The following is a 17,917-nucleotide window of genomic DNA, read 5'->3' as shown; positions in this document are numbered from 1 at the left end:
GTTCATTGATTATTCAGGAATCATGGCACTGGACAGGAAGCTGTCCTTGTGCCGTTGAGTGCTCGTCTTTAGGCTTCTGTACCTTTTCCTCGATGGTAGCAGAGTGAAAAGGGTGTAGCCTCGGTGGTGGGAGTCTTTGATGATAGAGGCTACTTTTTTAAGACTGTCTCATGTGGATGTCCTCGATGGAATGAAGTCTGGTGCCGATAATGCCACAGGCCAAGTTAACAGTCCTCTGGAGTTTATTCTTGTCCTGAGAGTTAGCACCTCCATTCCAAGCAGTAATGCAACCAGCTAGAATACTCTCCATGGAACACCTGTAAAAGTTTGAGTGTCTTTGTTCATAACTGCTTTCCTAGAATTCCTATGGAATTCACTGCCCATTAAAGCAGTGGAGACTACTTTAGAAAATATATTTAAAACAAGGTGAGATAGATCTTTACATAGTAGGATATGGGGAAAAGGCAGGTGGATAGAGATGAGTCAATCATCAGATCAGCCATGATCTCATTGAATGGTGGAGCAGGCTTGATGGGCCGGAGGGCCTACTCCTGCTTCTCTTACTTTTGTTCGTTGGTTGTTATCCTTTGCCACGTCCAGGTGCTGTAAGTTCATGTGGAATCCAGCTATGGAGCAGAGTGCTTGGTGTAGTGACATGCATCACTCAGCGTGGGCTGGATATTCAGCAGGGAAATCTGTGATCTGTTTGTGTGGCTGAATGCAAGGAGTTCCTCCAGAGCCACTGGCCACAATCACCAAGGTTCAGCTTACAGTTCATTGAATAAAAATCCTAAATTAATGATTGTTTTAATTTATCCATAACGTTGCTAGAGAAAGATGTTTCAGCTCAGAAGTGCTCTATCACTGGGAGTTACATTCACCCAAATTTCTTGTATGAGTTAGACTTAGATAAATGGAGTTAAATTAACAATCAGTTGAGAACTGGCAATCACAGAACTGAACATACATGTTTAGTCAAACATCAGAGTAATTGCAGATTAAGGCAAAATACATGCAAATAATGTGCTTGCCACAGATATGTGATGTGCAACGAAAGCAAATGAACTACACAGAAGCCTTAAGGGAATGTTAATTATCACACACACACATTCAGAACCTTGCTGTGAGATTCTTTTCTTATAGTTATAAACTGATTCAGCTCAACATATCCATTCATTTGCTGCTTTTATGATGTAATCATGGCTCTGTAAAATGCCCATTTATTTTCCATTACCAGACTGGTATTAGTGATGACTTAAGGAATGATTACATAGAAGCAAAGTTCCTCATTCAGCTTGTTTCATGCTTATCATGTCGCAGGGAACAAATATGCAAGTTTACTGTGAGTCACATTCTTCAAATGTCTGAGAAGGCAAAATTTACTTTTCTGAATATCAGTTTTCTTTTCACATCTTCATTGTTCAAAGGACACTTGCACAAATTGATCAATGAAGAAACTTTAGTTATTAATTTAGTATCTATCATTTTGTATTCATCCAGTTAAATGTGTTTGATGTGCAGGTTAACCTAAGACCGGACGGAGGTGCTTAAGTTAATATTGCAAAAATTATCAAGTTGCATGTTTTTCCTTTGGTACTCAAAATCAGAGTTGTGACTTTGAGTGATGTATTCATGTTTGATTTGGAACTATTAAATGTTTTTATACTTTATTGAATTAATGGTGATGTCAATACTTTTTAAAAGTGTTTATCAGGGAAGAAACTCATTATTGGTCACTCTTGACTAATAGCTTTGAGACTATTAGCCTTTACACTTGCCTCTTGATACTGATGTTGAACTCAATGGAGTCAATGTCCATAGACAAGTGGAATTGAAAGCCAATTTTCCCTCATTAGCACATGATAAGTTTTCCTCCAAATGCATTCTTTGTTTCTGAACATTTTCCATTAGTTATAAAAACATTTCATACTACCACATAAAATATCCATCATAGGACCTGACCACACTTTGAGCCCAAAATGTAATAGATTAACATCTTTTTTTTCCCTCTTTTAGAAACAGTAGGGACAGTTTTAACTACTCTCACCCACTGGGAATTCAGCATAATGGACATTCAAACTGACGTTTACTCCATTCTCCTCCTGCAGTATGTTTTGCAGGAGTCTAAGCTTGCCAACCAATGCATTCACATTTGTTAGTGATGGAATTCTATCTACACCTGAAGGCTTTCACTATATATTCGGCATTTGATGGGACATCCTGCAGAGATTTATAACGGCATGTAGAATAGGCCTTTGGTTTTGTAAGGCCTGCTCTGTAGTGCACCACATCTTGGGTTTCCAATACTATTGAGTATTGCAACAGCAGGTGCTAATGCATAATGCTCTTTGACCCACCGTCAAACTGCAAAACATACTGCAGGAGGAGAATGGAGTAAAAGTTAATTTGAATGTCTGTCATGCTCAATTCCCAGTGGGTGAGAGTAGTTAAAAATTTCCCTACTGTTTCTAAAAGAGGGAAAAAAAAGATGTTAATTTATTACATTTTGGGCTCAAAGTGTGGTCAGGTCCTACGATGGATGTTTTATGTGGTAGTATGAAATGTTTTTATAACTAATGGAAAATGTTCAGAAACAAAGAATGCATTTGGAGGAAAACTTATGTATATACAGTATATACCATTTTGAAAAACTTGCATGTCCAAAGTGTGTGTATGTGTGTGCATGTGTTTGTGTGTGCGTAGATGTGTGTGTTTGCATGTGTATGATTGTGTGGGTGCATGCACATAATTGGGTGTGCATGTGCGTTCGCGTGCGCGCGCGCGTGTGTGTGTGCACATTTACGTTGGCAGGTGTGTAAGTCCAGTCATCGGGTAAAAAAATAGAGTTGGTGAACATTCTTTTAACACAGTTATCATTTTCCAGCCTTACTTCATATCTGCTCATTTAAATTCAAATAATGAAATCAGTTTAGTCTGGGAATATCTAACCATCTGAGATCCTGACCACCTCTATTGCTGAGAAACTACTTTGGGGTTATCCCGGTTTGTAGACAACAGCAGTTCACTTCAAAAGGATGTTGGATTTCCCCAACACTTGTCGACAAGCAACTTTAATTTTCTAGCATAATTATGTGTTTATCCAAATGAAAATGTTTTGTTACTTAGTTTTAAATCATAATATTAAGTCAAATAATTATAATTATTAACATATGACAGCAAAATAGTTACTATAATGTGTTTACTCTCAAAAACATTTATCTACAGTCCTCTAATTCTGCTTTACCAGATGCAAAAGACACTCAATTTCCCTCCCCACCTATATTTATACTGTATAAACATACATACATTAGATATTTTAACGTTGCTATTAGTTACACTCATAGTTAAGGTAGATAAGAACTTCCTTTCTCTTTTTCATGGGGAAATGTGGTTAAGGTAATGTGTGCATTAAAGATATGATAATATTTACATTAGCATTTCTTAAATGCATAACTGTGCTGAATAGATGTATGGATCATTGGGTGATCCTATACTAATCTGCGATGAGAAATTGTAATTGTGGCAGATGCATGAATCTACTATGAAAATAATAAAGTGCAGTTCAGGCCATCACACAAACCAATCTCCCCTCCATTATCTCTGTCTATACCTCCTACTATCTTAGGAAAGTGTCAACATAATTAAAGGATTCATTCCACCCTGTTCACACTCTCTTCTCCCTATTTCCATTGGGAAGAAGATGCAGGTGCTTGAAAACTCCAGATTCAAGGATAGTTTCTTTCCTTCTGTTATCAGACTCTTAATTGGATCTCACACTGGCAAAAGATGATGTCCTAATACTGTTTTTTACTATACTTTTCTCTGTATACTCCATGATATATTTGTACTTTTCAGTACCTGCACAATTTGACTTATTGCAACACTATAATATATTTATTTGTTTCCTCGTTATTATTGTACTACTTGTTTTATGAATTGACTTGCCTGGATAGCACATTAAAAAATTATTACTACTGTATCTCAATACAAGTGACAATAAAATAATTTAAATTCAACTCTAAAAAATTCTTTGTAAATTAGTACTCAACTGAGCCTGGTTGAATGTAAACAAACATTCAGAAGTTTACCCCCCTCCACCCCCCCGCAAAATTATAGTAGAAGTCTGAAAATCTAGATTGCTCGCAGTAATTTTAAAATTAAGATTTAAGGAGGAATAAAGAAGGGATGAACAGGTAAATTTGATCGATTATTCATTTGCAAATATAGCATGCTTCATTTATCAAAACGAGCACTTTTAAAGAAAAATAAACTGTTGCCACTCTGCATCCATGGTGCTTATGCCATGTACACAAAAGCCCGCTACATTTAAAAAGTTGGAGAGTTTTTTAAAAATCCTGATTCTTGGATGGTCCAGATTTCTGGCATCTGGATTTTTCAACTTCTACTGGACCAAGATTCATTACACAAGCACTAATTTCTTCAGCTTGGGAATCTTCATACTAAGAGTTCAATTCATCATCAAAATAGCTGTACCCAAAAAGGAATATATAAACTTAATAATGCTTTGTGTAATAATATCAGTGATATTTATGAAGGGATCAAGGACTGGGAGTTGATAGATCTGTTTCTGTTCAGAATATTTGTTATGATCTTGCATGAGCTGCATGTAGACAAGTTGATATTTTATAATTGAAGTGGATATTGGACTTGATTACAATGTATGATCAAGTGTTCTACATAATTGGAATGAATGGAGATAATTTGACCATTCAGAATTCTGTGCATGATGTGTTAGATATTTCTGTCATGACAATTAAAATAGCTTCAATTCATCCTTTTGGAAAGGAAGAGTCTAAATGTCTGGCTGAGTATGAATTGACAATTTGCTGATCAGAGGAATCACAGAAAAGGTAAAGAACACATGGAGTGTGATGAAAGGGAATGAACTGCAAAGAGAATAAGAAAGAGAGAGGAAGTTGGTCAGGAAGAGATGTCAGAAGAAAGTTGGTTGGACATTGTAATGGAGCGAAGGAAGGTGAGGTGAAAGGGGGTAAGGAGAGAGATGAAAAGATAAGGAAAGAAAAGAAAGAGTGGCCATGGGAAAGGATAAAGAAATTAGAAGAAAGGTGGGAGAAGCAGTGGGAGATCAAACAGTAGAGAAGGGAGGGTAAGAGAGGATGTTAGGATTAGAAAATTAAGGCTACTTTTTTCATAATGCAGTTCTCTTCACTTTGATGTCCCAAGATGTTTAAAAGCCGGGAAGGTTTTGTGATTCTTGAATCTTGAAGCATTGTTACAAAAGGAAGTATTGGGACCAAACTCTCATAAACATAAATGTGACAATAATCAGGGCATCTGACAAGTAGATGGATGGGGGCTCAGTTTATTTCCTGATTTAATAAACGGGGCTACCTGAAATTCAGCATCCCGCAGTCCAGTGCGACAAGATGAGTGGAAGCCAATTTTATAAATCTTTCCCTGAATGGCTTGTGCCTCATTTAAGCTCTGTGTTTGAAGATTCATTTAAAGAAGGTATACCTGTACATACCTCATTTTTTTTATGAGGCTAGTATTTCTATTATTTTGAAAAAAGGGAATGAAGCAACAGAACGTACTTCTTAAAAACCAATTTTATTACTTAATGTTGATACAAAGATTTTATCTAAAGTTTTAGCATATAGATTAGAAAATATTTTACCGATAATTATTAATTCTGACCAAACAGGCATTATTAAAATAGTTATTCCTTATATAACATATATCAAGTACTGAATACTTTATATTTGCCCTCTACCCATGTGACTGAATATGTTCTTTCACTAGACACTGAAAAAGTGTTTGACTGGGTAGAATGGAAATATTTATTTGCTACTTTAAAGAAATGTAATTTTGGTCCAGATTTTATTAATTGGATTGAAATATTATATTTATGACCTATGGTTTTAATTTGTTCTCATCTACAACAGACAAAAATGTTTAGGCTATTTAGGGGAACACAACAAGGATGTCCATTTTGTCCTTTACTGTTTGATATAATGCAAGAACCATTAGCAGTAGCCCTTCAACAATGTAGAGAATTTAAAGGATTAATCAGAAACAGAATTGAACATAAAGTATCTCCCTATGCAGATGATTTATTGCTTTTTATTTCAAATCCAGAGGTTTCTATACCAAATATACAAACTATGTTTGCTCAGTTTGGACAACTTTCAGGATATAAAATAAATTAACATGAGTGAAGTTTTACCTTTAAAAATATCTATTTCCATGTATTCTAAATTTCCGTTTAAAATAGTGAAAGACCAATTTCAAAATTTGGGAATCTCTATCACAAAAAGTTTTGAGAAACTTATGGAAAAAATAAATTGTAGTATTACCTAATTAGATTAAAATATTATTATTATTGGAATGGTCACCACTTTCGATTATAATGATTGGATGTATTAATTTGATTCAAATGAATATTCTACTGAAATATTTGTATCTTTTTCAAGCCTTACCAATTTTTATTCTGGGATTCTGTTATTTCTACTTGTACTGTATATTTTGGTGTATAAGTCGACAATCCCCCTTTTTCAGCTTCATTTTAAGGGTTTTATGGTATATTCGGCATATAAGTTGACGCCAGTTTTTGGGCTGCCTGACGTGGCTCGTTGACTGGCATATACGTCAACCCCCACCCCCCCCCCCATAGATCACGCAGATAGATCTGCTGGGTGTTTGCTGGAGATGAGGAGATTGCTTTCATGGAGTATCCATCAACACAATACAGGATGCAACAAACATATGAAGTGAGTTTTAAGTTGCAAGTGATTTAAAAAATGGCCAACAAAACTGTGCTGCTGGAAGAAAGTTTGATCTATATGAAAGGTTGATAAGAGATTGGAGGAAGAAAGAAGAGACTTTACCAAAAAGGCAATGTTCTTTGAGAAAAGGAATCACTCATTGGTCAGAGTTGGAAAATCACATTGCAAAATGGGTACGTGAACAGAGGCAAGATTGCTACATAGTCACCTGAAATAAAATAAGAACATTTGGACTGGAGTGGACCAAGTCACACCCAGAGCTCAGTGATGATGTTGAGGCTACAGTCGGCTGGTGCAATCATTTCATGAATAGGAAAAATCTGCTATTATGCCAAAAAACAAAAATTGCACTGAAGCTACCAAAAGATTTTGATCATGAACTTGGAAACATGGACAAAACCCTCATGAATTTCAACATGATAGGCAATAGAACAGTGGAATGGAAAGGTGTAAAAACTGTGCAAACCAGAAGTACAGGATGGGATGGAGTTAAGACCCATGATAATCTTCAAACGTAAAATTAAGCCAAAAATGAAATTGCCTGCAGATGTTTCTGTACATTTTCGTGAAAAAGGATGGATGGACGAAAATGGTATAAAGCTATCAATAGACAAGATGTGGAACAGGCAGCCAGGCGGTTTACACAAAGAATGGAGTTTGTTGGTCAGGGCTATGTTTTGTAGCCACTAACTGAGAACACTCTAAAGTAGATTAGCACTACATAATACTTATATGGCGGTTATCCCGGGTGGTTTGATGTCTATATTGCAACCTCTCTATGTCTGCTTGAACAAGCCATTCAAAGACCATGTGCCCGAGGAATTGTCGTCATTTAGAAAGGTGGGGCAATGCATGCTGCATCGCTTGATGTGCTGTGTAACCATGCTCTAAGCATGGGACAAAGTTAAAATTGTTTAAAAAGTATGGTATCTCTTGTGCATTGATGACATGGAAGATGATTTATTGTGGGACACTGATGACTAAGCTGAAACCACCACATCAGATACAGACTGGGACCCATATGATGACTGTTTAAACAGTGAGAGTATGGATGTGCTCACTGCCATCTTTACTTCAGTCGATGATTGTGATAGCAATTTTTGAAGGGTTCTAATTGTTTTGTGTTTTCAATAAAAACCTCAATGAAAATCTATCACAATTTGACCCCCTTTTTTTGGGTTTCATTACTTGACTTATACACCAAAATATATGGTATATGGCAGGAAAAACAACCACATATAAGCAAAGCCTGTCTTTAGAAAACTATTAGAATGGGGGGATGACACATACAAATTTTCATTTTTACTACTGGGTGATTAATATACGCAGTTTAATCTTATTAAAATTTAATCAATTAGTAAGTTTCCCTTCTTGACTAGAAATGGAACTGAACTTTTCTAAGAAATCATCTATGTTGGCAATTTTAGGTTCTGTTTTACCCTTTTCATTTTCTAACTTGACACATAATCCGATAATGAGAATTAGATGAAGAATATGAGCTTCATTTAGGAATTTTTTTGGTTATAATTTTTCTCTGGCTAGTTCTATTATAGATAACCATCTATAACTACCTTCAGTATTAGATGATGGCTTTAAGGAATGGTACAGATTTGGTATTAAAAAATTTAAAGATTTATTTATTTGAAATAACTTTGCTTCCTTTGAACAATTGTCAGTTAAATTTAAGATCTCGAAAATACATTTTTTTTAGATATTTCCAAGTTAGGAATTTTGTTCAGTCTAAATCAAATGCTTTTCCTTGAATCACAGACTCAAATATTCTTGATACACTTTTTGATGTACAATTTGTTCACAGTGGACTTGTATCACGTATCTATATTGATGTATTGGATGTTAAACTAGCCCCAATGGCTAAGATTAAAAATGATTCAGATGAGGATTGGTATTCCATTCTTAGTTTGATTAATGATTCATCATTTTGTGCAGGGCAGTGTTTATTACAATTTAAGGTGGTACATGTCTAAACTCAAAATATCCCATTTTATATGTGGGTGTTGATCTATTATGTGAAAAGTATAAAATTTTTGAAGCCTCGCTGATTCATATACTTTGGGAATGTCCTAAATTAGGAAGATATGTTTCAGTCTTTATCAATGATTTTTAAGATTAAATTTGTTCCATGCCATTTAAGTGCCCTGTTTGGCTTTTCGCGCAAACCGGATAAACTTTTATTGGCACCTCAAGAGAAAGTTTTAGCTTTTAGCACGTTAATAGCCAGATGAGCAGTTTTAATGAAATGGCAAGATGAACTCTCTCTGACTCATGAACAGAGGCGACAGGAGAACCTTAGAGAAAATTAGATACAATATTTAAAGATAAAAAGTTTCAGTTTGGAAAGTTATGGGGCCCATTTATAAAATATGATCATAATTAGCAGTTTTAGGTGATATCGGTGCTTCTGTCTTCTGAAGGTTGCAACTTGATCTGTCTTTGTATTTATCCTTGCAGTTTGATTAGATGGAGGGGTTAGATTAGAATTGATTTTTTTTCATTTAGAGAAATAGATTTATCGGGTTTAATTATTATCCTATATATATGATTATTTATTTAGTTAGTTATTAGATATTGTATAAAGATAAAATGAGGTTTGATATCATATTATTTAACAGATCTATATGCATAATCATTTTAACAATAACATTCCGTTACGATTGAAATTTCTTTGTTTTTTTTTCTTTGGCTTGGCTTCGCGGACGAAGATTTATGGAGGGGGTAAAAAGTCCATGTCAGCTGCAGGCTCGTTTGTGGCTGACAAGTCCGATGCGGGACAGGCAGACACGATTGCAGCGGTTGCAAGGGAAAATTGGTTGGTTGGGGTTGGGTGTTGGGTTTTTCCTCCTTTGCCTTTTGTCAGTGAGGTGGGCTCTGCGGTCTTCTTCAAAGGAGGTTGCTGCCCGCCAAACTGTGAGGCGCCAAGATGCACGTTTTGAGGCGTTATCAGCCCACTGGCGGTGGTCAATGTGGCAGGCACCAAGAGATTTCTTTAGGCAGTCCTTGTACCTTTTCTTTGGTGCACCTCTGTCACGGTGGCCAGTGGAGAGCTCGCCATATAACACGATCTTGGGAAGGCGATGGTCCTCCATTCTGGAGATGTGACCCATCCAGCGCAGCTGGATCTTCAGCAGCGTGGACTCGATGCTGTCGACCTCTGCCATCTCGAGTACTTCGACGTTAGGGGTGTAAGCGCTCCAATGGATGTTGAGGATGGAGCGGAGACAACGCTGGTGGAAGCGTTCTAGGAGCCGTAGGTGGTGCCGGTAGAGGACCCATGATTCGGAGCCGAACAGGAGTGTGGGTATGACAACGGCTCTGTATACGCTTATCTTTGTGAGGTTTTTCAGTTGGTTGTTTTTGTTTTTTACAATTTGTTTAATTGTGCATTTATTTTAATTACATGATATGTATATGTTATCATATTACTTTTCTTTATCAATATAAATTGTACATGGGATTATTTTGTCAAACTCAATAAAGATATTTTAAAAAGAAAAAATTATTGGAAGCTTCTGGGTTTTTGACGTAACAGTGAGTGAGTCACCATGGTGACCAAAACGGCTCAGAATGACTGTGACGGTTACCTGTTTCTCAGATATAATTGTCTACTGGATATGTGGCAGTGGAGAAAGTGCAAGGTTAAGACTGAATGTTAGGAAGAGCATTTGATGCAATGTCTTCTTATGTAAATAGAGGGTGGATCAATATTTATCCAGAGAGTGGTTGGGATGCAAAATGCACCACAGCAGGGAGTACTGCAACCACATAGCAGTCATACATTTAATGGAATACTAAGAAGTCCATGATGTGGATCGAGTGATCTGAAGAGACATTGACTATGTTGTTTGACTCGATGACACCATATAGTTAATTAAAAAAAAAGTAGACATACAGCATGTTAAAAGGCCATGTCATCCCACGAGTCCATGCTGGCCAATTTACATCCAATTAACCTACATCTCCAGTATGTTTCAAATGATAGGAGGAAACCGGATAGCCCCCAAGGAAAACTTATACAGATATGGGGAGAATGAACAAACTCCTTACAGACAGTGCGAGATTCAATCCCCAGTCCCGATCGTTGGCGCTATAAAGATGTTGCTCTAACCGCTACACCAAGCATGTCACTCTGCAGAAACGAAAAATAACAAAGACAAACGGTATTAAATAAAGTTGGTTGAGAAGGTTTCCTCGGAGTATAAATAAGAAATATAAACCTGTTGATCTATTCCTGCAGTGAGTTTTTTTTGTGAATCTGCAGTTTGTTCAGTCACCTTGAAGTTGCAGGAAACACAGGCAGAGATTTTGGAGGGATTATATTTTAGGATGGGATAAATTGTACAGGTTGATGAATGGGGATGATCTTGCTCTGTACTTTTTTAACTGTGCATTTTAAGTCTAAACACAGAAGCTGATGCCAAGGACATGGCCAGCAACAGTGAACAGATTGATATATTCAGAGGGGGAATGCAAATGAGCATAAGACTGAGATGATGTAATGTTATGAGAAGTGTTCATGTGCTTGTTTCTATGTGCTTGTTTCTGTGAATGCACTGGAACATGCATGTGACATTTTTCATTGAATCGAAAATGATTTGTGGTGTGACTGCTTGCAGGGATGCAGAGTACAAGGGGTTACAGCTGTCATTGGATCAAGTAACAGCCACAAAACCATCTTTTCCATACTCAAACTCAACCCCAACCATTACCGACTCTAGGAAGGCAACCAAATCCCGACTTAGTCGAACAAAATCCAAACCAAGAGCATCACCTTATCCTCAGGTAAAGTACCTCTTTTATTGCCTTTAAACCTATCAACTAAGGAGACTGTGATTAGGCATAGTGGTTCATGTAAATTAGATCTTAGCTTGGGTTTGTATGGAAATTCCCCCAAATTGATTACAACAATACCAGAGATGGTAATGCCCCCCTTCCCACCCCAGATTTAATTCTGCAGAAATTAATTTGTCTTCATTCCAGATCTTTGAAATAATGTGCAAACAATGAGAAGCTGGAGGAACCTTGCACATCAGGCAACATCCATGGAGAAAAATAGACAGTTTAATAAAAAAGTGACAAATTTACTGGTTTCAACTGAATGGAGAAATTCATTTCTCTTTGGTTACTTGTACGTAATTGCATAGACAAGGAGTGGGCACTGGTTTGGCTCATCTCAATATATTTAAATCATCCTATGGAGATGATTACAGTTTGTGTAATCCCAGTGATCAAGGTACACTCTCCTAGTATATTTAATGGCATGATATATTGGAGCTGACAACACACAAAGATGGAGGCATTGTCAGGATACATCTGCCCAGAAAATCTGTTGCTGGATCCACATTGTTCCCTATCCCACCCCATTTTTCTGTGTTGGGGATCTTCCCATTACTAAGAGGCAGCAAGATGCAGTTTAAATTGCTGGTTTGAGGCATGTCACCATCTGTCTCTCCCAACCAGCTTTTTAAGAAGGCTTCTAGATTAAGTTCCTTCATTTTTCTATGTTTTCTATTAATTATCGATGAAATTATCTAGCTAGTGCAGTATCATTAATTCACAATAACCATATTCTGCTTTGAAAGAGCTCATGTGCCCATCCAATTATTGGTTAAAATTATCAATATTTTGTTACGTAAGAGCTGATAAGTAAGCTTATATAGTATCGGATAAGCTTCTCAGTATTTACATATCAAAATTTATCATGTACAGTTTATACTCACGTATTAGTCAATCCCGTGTATTAGTCGACCCCCCTTTTTTGGCCTGTTTATTTTCCATAAGACCCATGTAAAAGTTGACCATGCTCTGACCATGCACCCATCCGAGCTCCCGACACCCCCACCCGCCCACCTAAGTTCCCAATGCTCCGACCGTGGACCCTCGCCTTGGTGGATATGAGTTGTTCATAACCTGGACATTGTAACCTTGGGCTGCCTGTACTTAACCAGGTCAAAAGTAGTATCAGTGTAATAATGGACACCCCCCCCCCCAACAATCCCCAACCCAAAATTTGACCGGAAAAATTGGTCACCAAAACTCGACTATTACACAAATATATACGGTACATGCTTATCATATATAAAGCTTATGATAAGTTTATAAGTAAGGTCTGTGGTTCCTAAAGCACCTCAGAGTGTCGAATGCAAGCCTCTTGTTTAATTATCTGAAGTTTACTCAGGCCACATCGCATACTGTGACTCAATGTAGAGCCTGTGGGCTGTTGGCACTTAAGTGTCTGTGCTTAGACTGTGCATAAACATTGTTAAATCTCCCAATTTGTATGCAAATTAGGAACAATCACATAATACACCAACAGTAGCTAAACAACACTCCAGATGGAAGGTGATTGTTTGCAAAGGGCACTTCAGAGAAAGAAATGAATCTTCTTTTTTGATGGTTGTCCTTGGCTCCATAAAGTATCACTGATCTCTTGTCCCACGGGCACCAATAATTGATCAGTGGATTGGGCATTTCTTGGCCAAGAAACTGCAGACCTTATAGCAACTGGCAGCCCATTAAGTTTGTGGTGCCTGAAAACATGTCTGTACGATCTTCACATTGTCGCAGTATTTTCTCTTTGGCTTGGCTTCGCGGACGAAGATTTATGGAGGGGGTAAAAAGTCGCAGTATGTGATGTAGCTAAACACGGAGTTTATCCAATGTATTAAATTAATGGATTTTGTGATATGGAGTGCTAGCAACACAGCGAGATAACAATCCCAGGCACTGTGTAATAAGTACAATCATATAACGTAAACACATGACATCATGTAAAGTTCCTTTATATTTTGTTATGTTGGAAAGAAGTAATGACTTGGTAAATGCCTTGAATTAAATAAGAGTTTTGCATGAGACAGCAGAGGTGCTCAAATCAATTTAAATCAAGATTAGCAAATATTTGAGGAGCAATTTTCATCTGTGATCAGCCATATAAGAGTTATTTTAACTTGAGGTATGAGAGCCATTGTAGATTTCCATTGCGATAATAATGGAGCAAAGGCAGTTCCATTTCTAACACTGTGGCAGAAGAAAATATAAGCATGAAACTCATTTAAAACAAAATATAAAAATGAAGTTGAAAAGGGTCATCTTAAAATTTCTTCAATCAGAAAGGAATGGGAGATCCATTTCAATGCCTCCAAATATTTGTCCAGTGAGGAGTCATTAGCCCCTCCTCATGTACATGAACACTAGTGTATCTTACTGTGTTTTTCCTAACTGGAGTAGAGTGAATGAACAATATAACATCTGCACCCTCTTGAAAAGTCATTGGTGTTGCTGGAAGACAATACAACACTGAAATTATTTCCCCACAGTTTCTGCTGTGTCCTCGAAGAGTGAGGCATTGGCTTAAATATTTTTACATTGGTTCTGAAGAAGGTGTAAATCTTACTTCCAATTTTCTTCCACACCACTCGTATATATTGAGCCCATCTGCCTTCTTCCATGTTTTAAAGTTTGGTTTTGACTCTACAGCCTTGATGATAATTCCTAAGAAATACAATCATTCATGTTTTTAATTCATGGAGACATCGAGCATGGAATTAGGCCCTTTTGCTTAACTCATCCATCCTGACCAATTTGCCTACCTGAGCTTATTCCATTTGCCTGTGTTTGGCCTATATCCCTCCAAATCTTTCCAATTCTTTAACTGTATCTGCCCAAATTGATTTTAAATATTGTAATTGTATCAATCTCAACCACTTCCTTTACTGTCCATTTGCTTAACACCATCTGTGTGAAAACATTACTCCTTTATTTTCATTTAAGTCATTCCCCTTTCATGTTTTTAAAAAATATTTTCCATTTTTGTCAAAACATATACAGTATTTATCCATAACAAAAATAATAAAAATTATGACACAAAAATAATACCATTTATATATATTTTCTCTCCTCCCCATCCACTCCCCTCCCTCCCCAAAAAAAGTAGGAAAAAAAAGAAAAGAAAAGAAAAAGCCTATCTAATAAACCTATCTTTCTAATTAATTAATTAATTAATTGCAGTTTACATAACAATCTTAAACCATAATTAATTAGGGTGGGTTGGATGGGGGCATGTGGACACTGCAGGTAAAGTCATAGCAATAAAATCCACTTAGGGTTTACAAATCTTATCAAATTTTTCTGGTTCATTTCGTAAATTATACGTTATTCTTTCTAATGGTATACAATTTAATAGTTCCATTTGCTATCTATTCAACCCCACAATATCACCAGATTTCCATGTTACAGCTATAGATTTCTTTGCTATTGCTACACTTAAAAACTTATTTTGATAAATATTTCCCAATAAAAATACTCTGGAATCCTTCAAAATTTGCGACTTCAAAACTGGTCCCAATAACATACTTGTATCCTTCCAAAACTTATCTACATTTTCACATTGCCAAACCGCATCCAGGAAAGATCCTACTTCTTTATTACATCTAAAGCATTGATCAGAACAATTCAAATGAAGTGCATACAATTTATGTGGAGTATAATATAATTGATGTAAAAAAATAAATTGTACCATTTGATATCTAACATTAATTGTATTAGTTACACTTACTTAGCACAATTTTGACCATACTTCATCTTGAATCTGTATATTTAAATGTTTTTCCCATCTAGATTTAGATTTGAATAAATCTTTTTTTCTGAATAGTCTCTTGTAATTTGATATACATATTAGTAATAAAACTTTCAATAAACGTATCCATTATTAGATATTCAAATGGACTTTGTTCTGGCAATTTAACATTACTCCCTAATTTTCTTTTCAAATATGATTTAAGTTGATAATAAGAAAAAGTAGATTTATGTGGTATATTATACTTATCTTTCAGTTGATTGAAAGTAAAAAAAACAGATCCCAAAAAACAGTCCCTTTTTTCCCCACAATTATACCAAACATCAAAATAACAATTTTTAATTGTAAAAGGAATTAAAGGATTTTGATTTAACATTTGAGTCTATGCTTTAAAACTGGTGGATCTGATTTTCCTTTTAATACCCCTCGTGCCACAATTAATGCTTCCTATTAAAGAAATTGGTAAATATTTCTATCTTAATAAATCTTCTTTAATTTTCATCAATAAAGGTATGTAGTTGAATTTAAATAAATTATTTAAATTCTTATCAACATTAATTCCTAAATATTTAATTGCACCAATCTGGCATTTAAATATTGTCCTTTTCTTAACTTGAACATAGTCTGTGTCAATCATTGGGGCATCACTTCACTTTTATCAATATTTACTTCGTAACCTGATACTAACCCAAACTCCACCAACCAATCATTAACTTTTTGTAATGAGCTTTAAGAGGTTTGTAGGATATAATATTGCATTATCTTCAAAAAGACTAATTTTATGTTCTTTATCATGTATCTTAAAACCCTCAATCTCATGATCACTTCTATTCACCTCAGCTAAAGATTCTATAGCTAATGCAAATAAAAAAGGAGATAATGGACATCCTTGTCTAGATGATCTTTCCAACAAAAATGATTTTGATATTTTCCTATTTGTAATCACCTTAGCCTTTGGAGAACTATATAATGCTCACATCCAATTTATAACATTTGTTAAAATTCCAAAAACCTTCAGTACTTTAAATAAATAATCCCATTCTAATCTATCAAATGCCTTTCTGCATCTAAAGCTAAAGCCACTGATGGTATTTTTATTTTCTAAGCCATATCCATTAAACTTAAAGATCTAACAATATTATCTTCTGATCTTCTATTTTTAATAAAACCTGTTTGGTCCATATTCATCAATTTAGGTAAACATTTAGTTAATCTATTAGCTAATTAGCTATTTGTTTGGACAAAATTTTATGATCAATATTCAATAATGAAATTGGTCTATATGAAGATGAAAGCAAAGGGTCCTTTCCTTTTTTTGGAAGAACTGTTATTAACACAGTTTTAAATGACTCAGGTAAGTCCCAAAGATCTTCCATTTGATCTAACAACCCCATAAATATCAGAATTAATAACTCCTTAAATTCTTTATAAAACTCTGGACAGAAATCCTCCTGCCCTGAAGCGTTATTATTTGGTAAAGTCATCAATATATCATGTAATTCTGTAACTGTAAATGGATTTGTTAATTCTGTCTTCTTTTCTATGCTTAACTGTGTGAAGTACTTTTGGATAAATATTCATCTATTTTATCCCCATCCTTCAAAGATTCTGATTTATATAATTTCTTATAGAATTTCATAAAGACATCATTAATACCTTGTGTTTTGTGAGTATGATTACCTGAATCTTCTTTTACAGCTATTATTGTTCACAATACTTGTTCAGTCTTCAATTGCCGAGCTAAAACTTTATGTGCTTTATTTCCCAATTCATAATATTTTTGTCAGGATCATCTTATATTCCTCTCTACTCTATATGTTTGTATTGTATTAAGCTTCAATTTCTTTAAATCCAACATTTTCCTTTGTTCATCATTCCCTCGATTTTGAAATTCTTTTTCCATCTTTATTATTTCCTTTTCCAAAGAATTAACTTCAGGCATGTATTCTTTTTAAATCTTAGTCATATAATTTATTATTTGTCCTCTTAAATAAGCCTTCAAAGAATCCCATACCACAAACTTATTAGTTACAGTATGTTCATTCAGGTCCATAAAAAAATTATCTGTTGCCTTATAAAGCCACAAAAATCTTTCCTTTTCAGCAATGCTGCATTAAACCTCCATCAGTAATGAAAACTGACATAACTAAAGGTGAATGGTCAGACAATATCCTCGCTTGAGGATATTCCATGAACTCTTATTTGGACTTGAGAGATGATTAAAAACATGTTTATATGGGAAAACGTCTTATGCCTATAAGAATAAAATGAATAATCTCTAATATCAGGATGCATCTTCCTCCAGCTATCGACAAGTTTCATTTCATTCATAACATTTTTCACATCCTTTGTCACCTTATTTTTAAACTATAATTCCTCCTGATCTATCCAACTTGGAATCAAAGGTAAAATTAAAGTCTCCTCCCATAATTATTTTCCCTTTTTATACAACATAAAAACATGTTGTATAAATTTTCTATCATCTACATTAGGTACATATATATTCATCAAAGACCAATATTTAGAATATATTTTGCAATTTATCATTACATACCTCCCT

The 17,917-nt window shown here is 35.3% G+C and overlaps 1 protein-coding gene across 1 annotated transcript in view; it reads left to right on the top strand.

Moving 5' to 3' along the window:
* sim1a (SIM bHLH transcription factor 1a) overlaps positions 1-17,917 on the top strand; it is an 81,945-nt gene that overhangs the window by 32,022 nt on the left and 32,006 nt on the right. The window contains exon 9 of the mRNA XM_069883566.1: positions 11,399-11,564. Coding sequence (XP_069739667.1) covers positions 11,399-11,564 — 166 coding nt within the window. The remainder of the gene's footprint in view (positions 1-11,398; positions 11,565-17,917) is intronic.

This window comes from Narcine bancroftii, chromosome 6, assembly GCF_036971445.1.
Source record: "Narcine bancroftii isolate sNarBan1 chromosome 6, sNarBan1.hap1, whole genome shotgun sequence".
NCBI lineage: Eukaryota > Metazoa > Chordata > Chondrichthyes > Torpediniformes > Narcinidae > Narcine > Narcine bancroftii.
The sequence above is the reverse complement of the archived record's forward strand: the minus strand, read 5'-3'. Positions and strand labels throughout refer to the sequence as shown.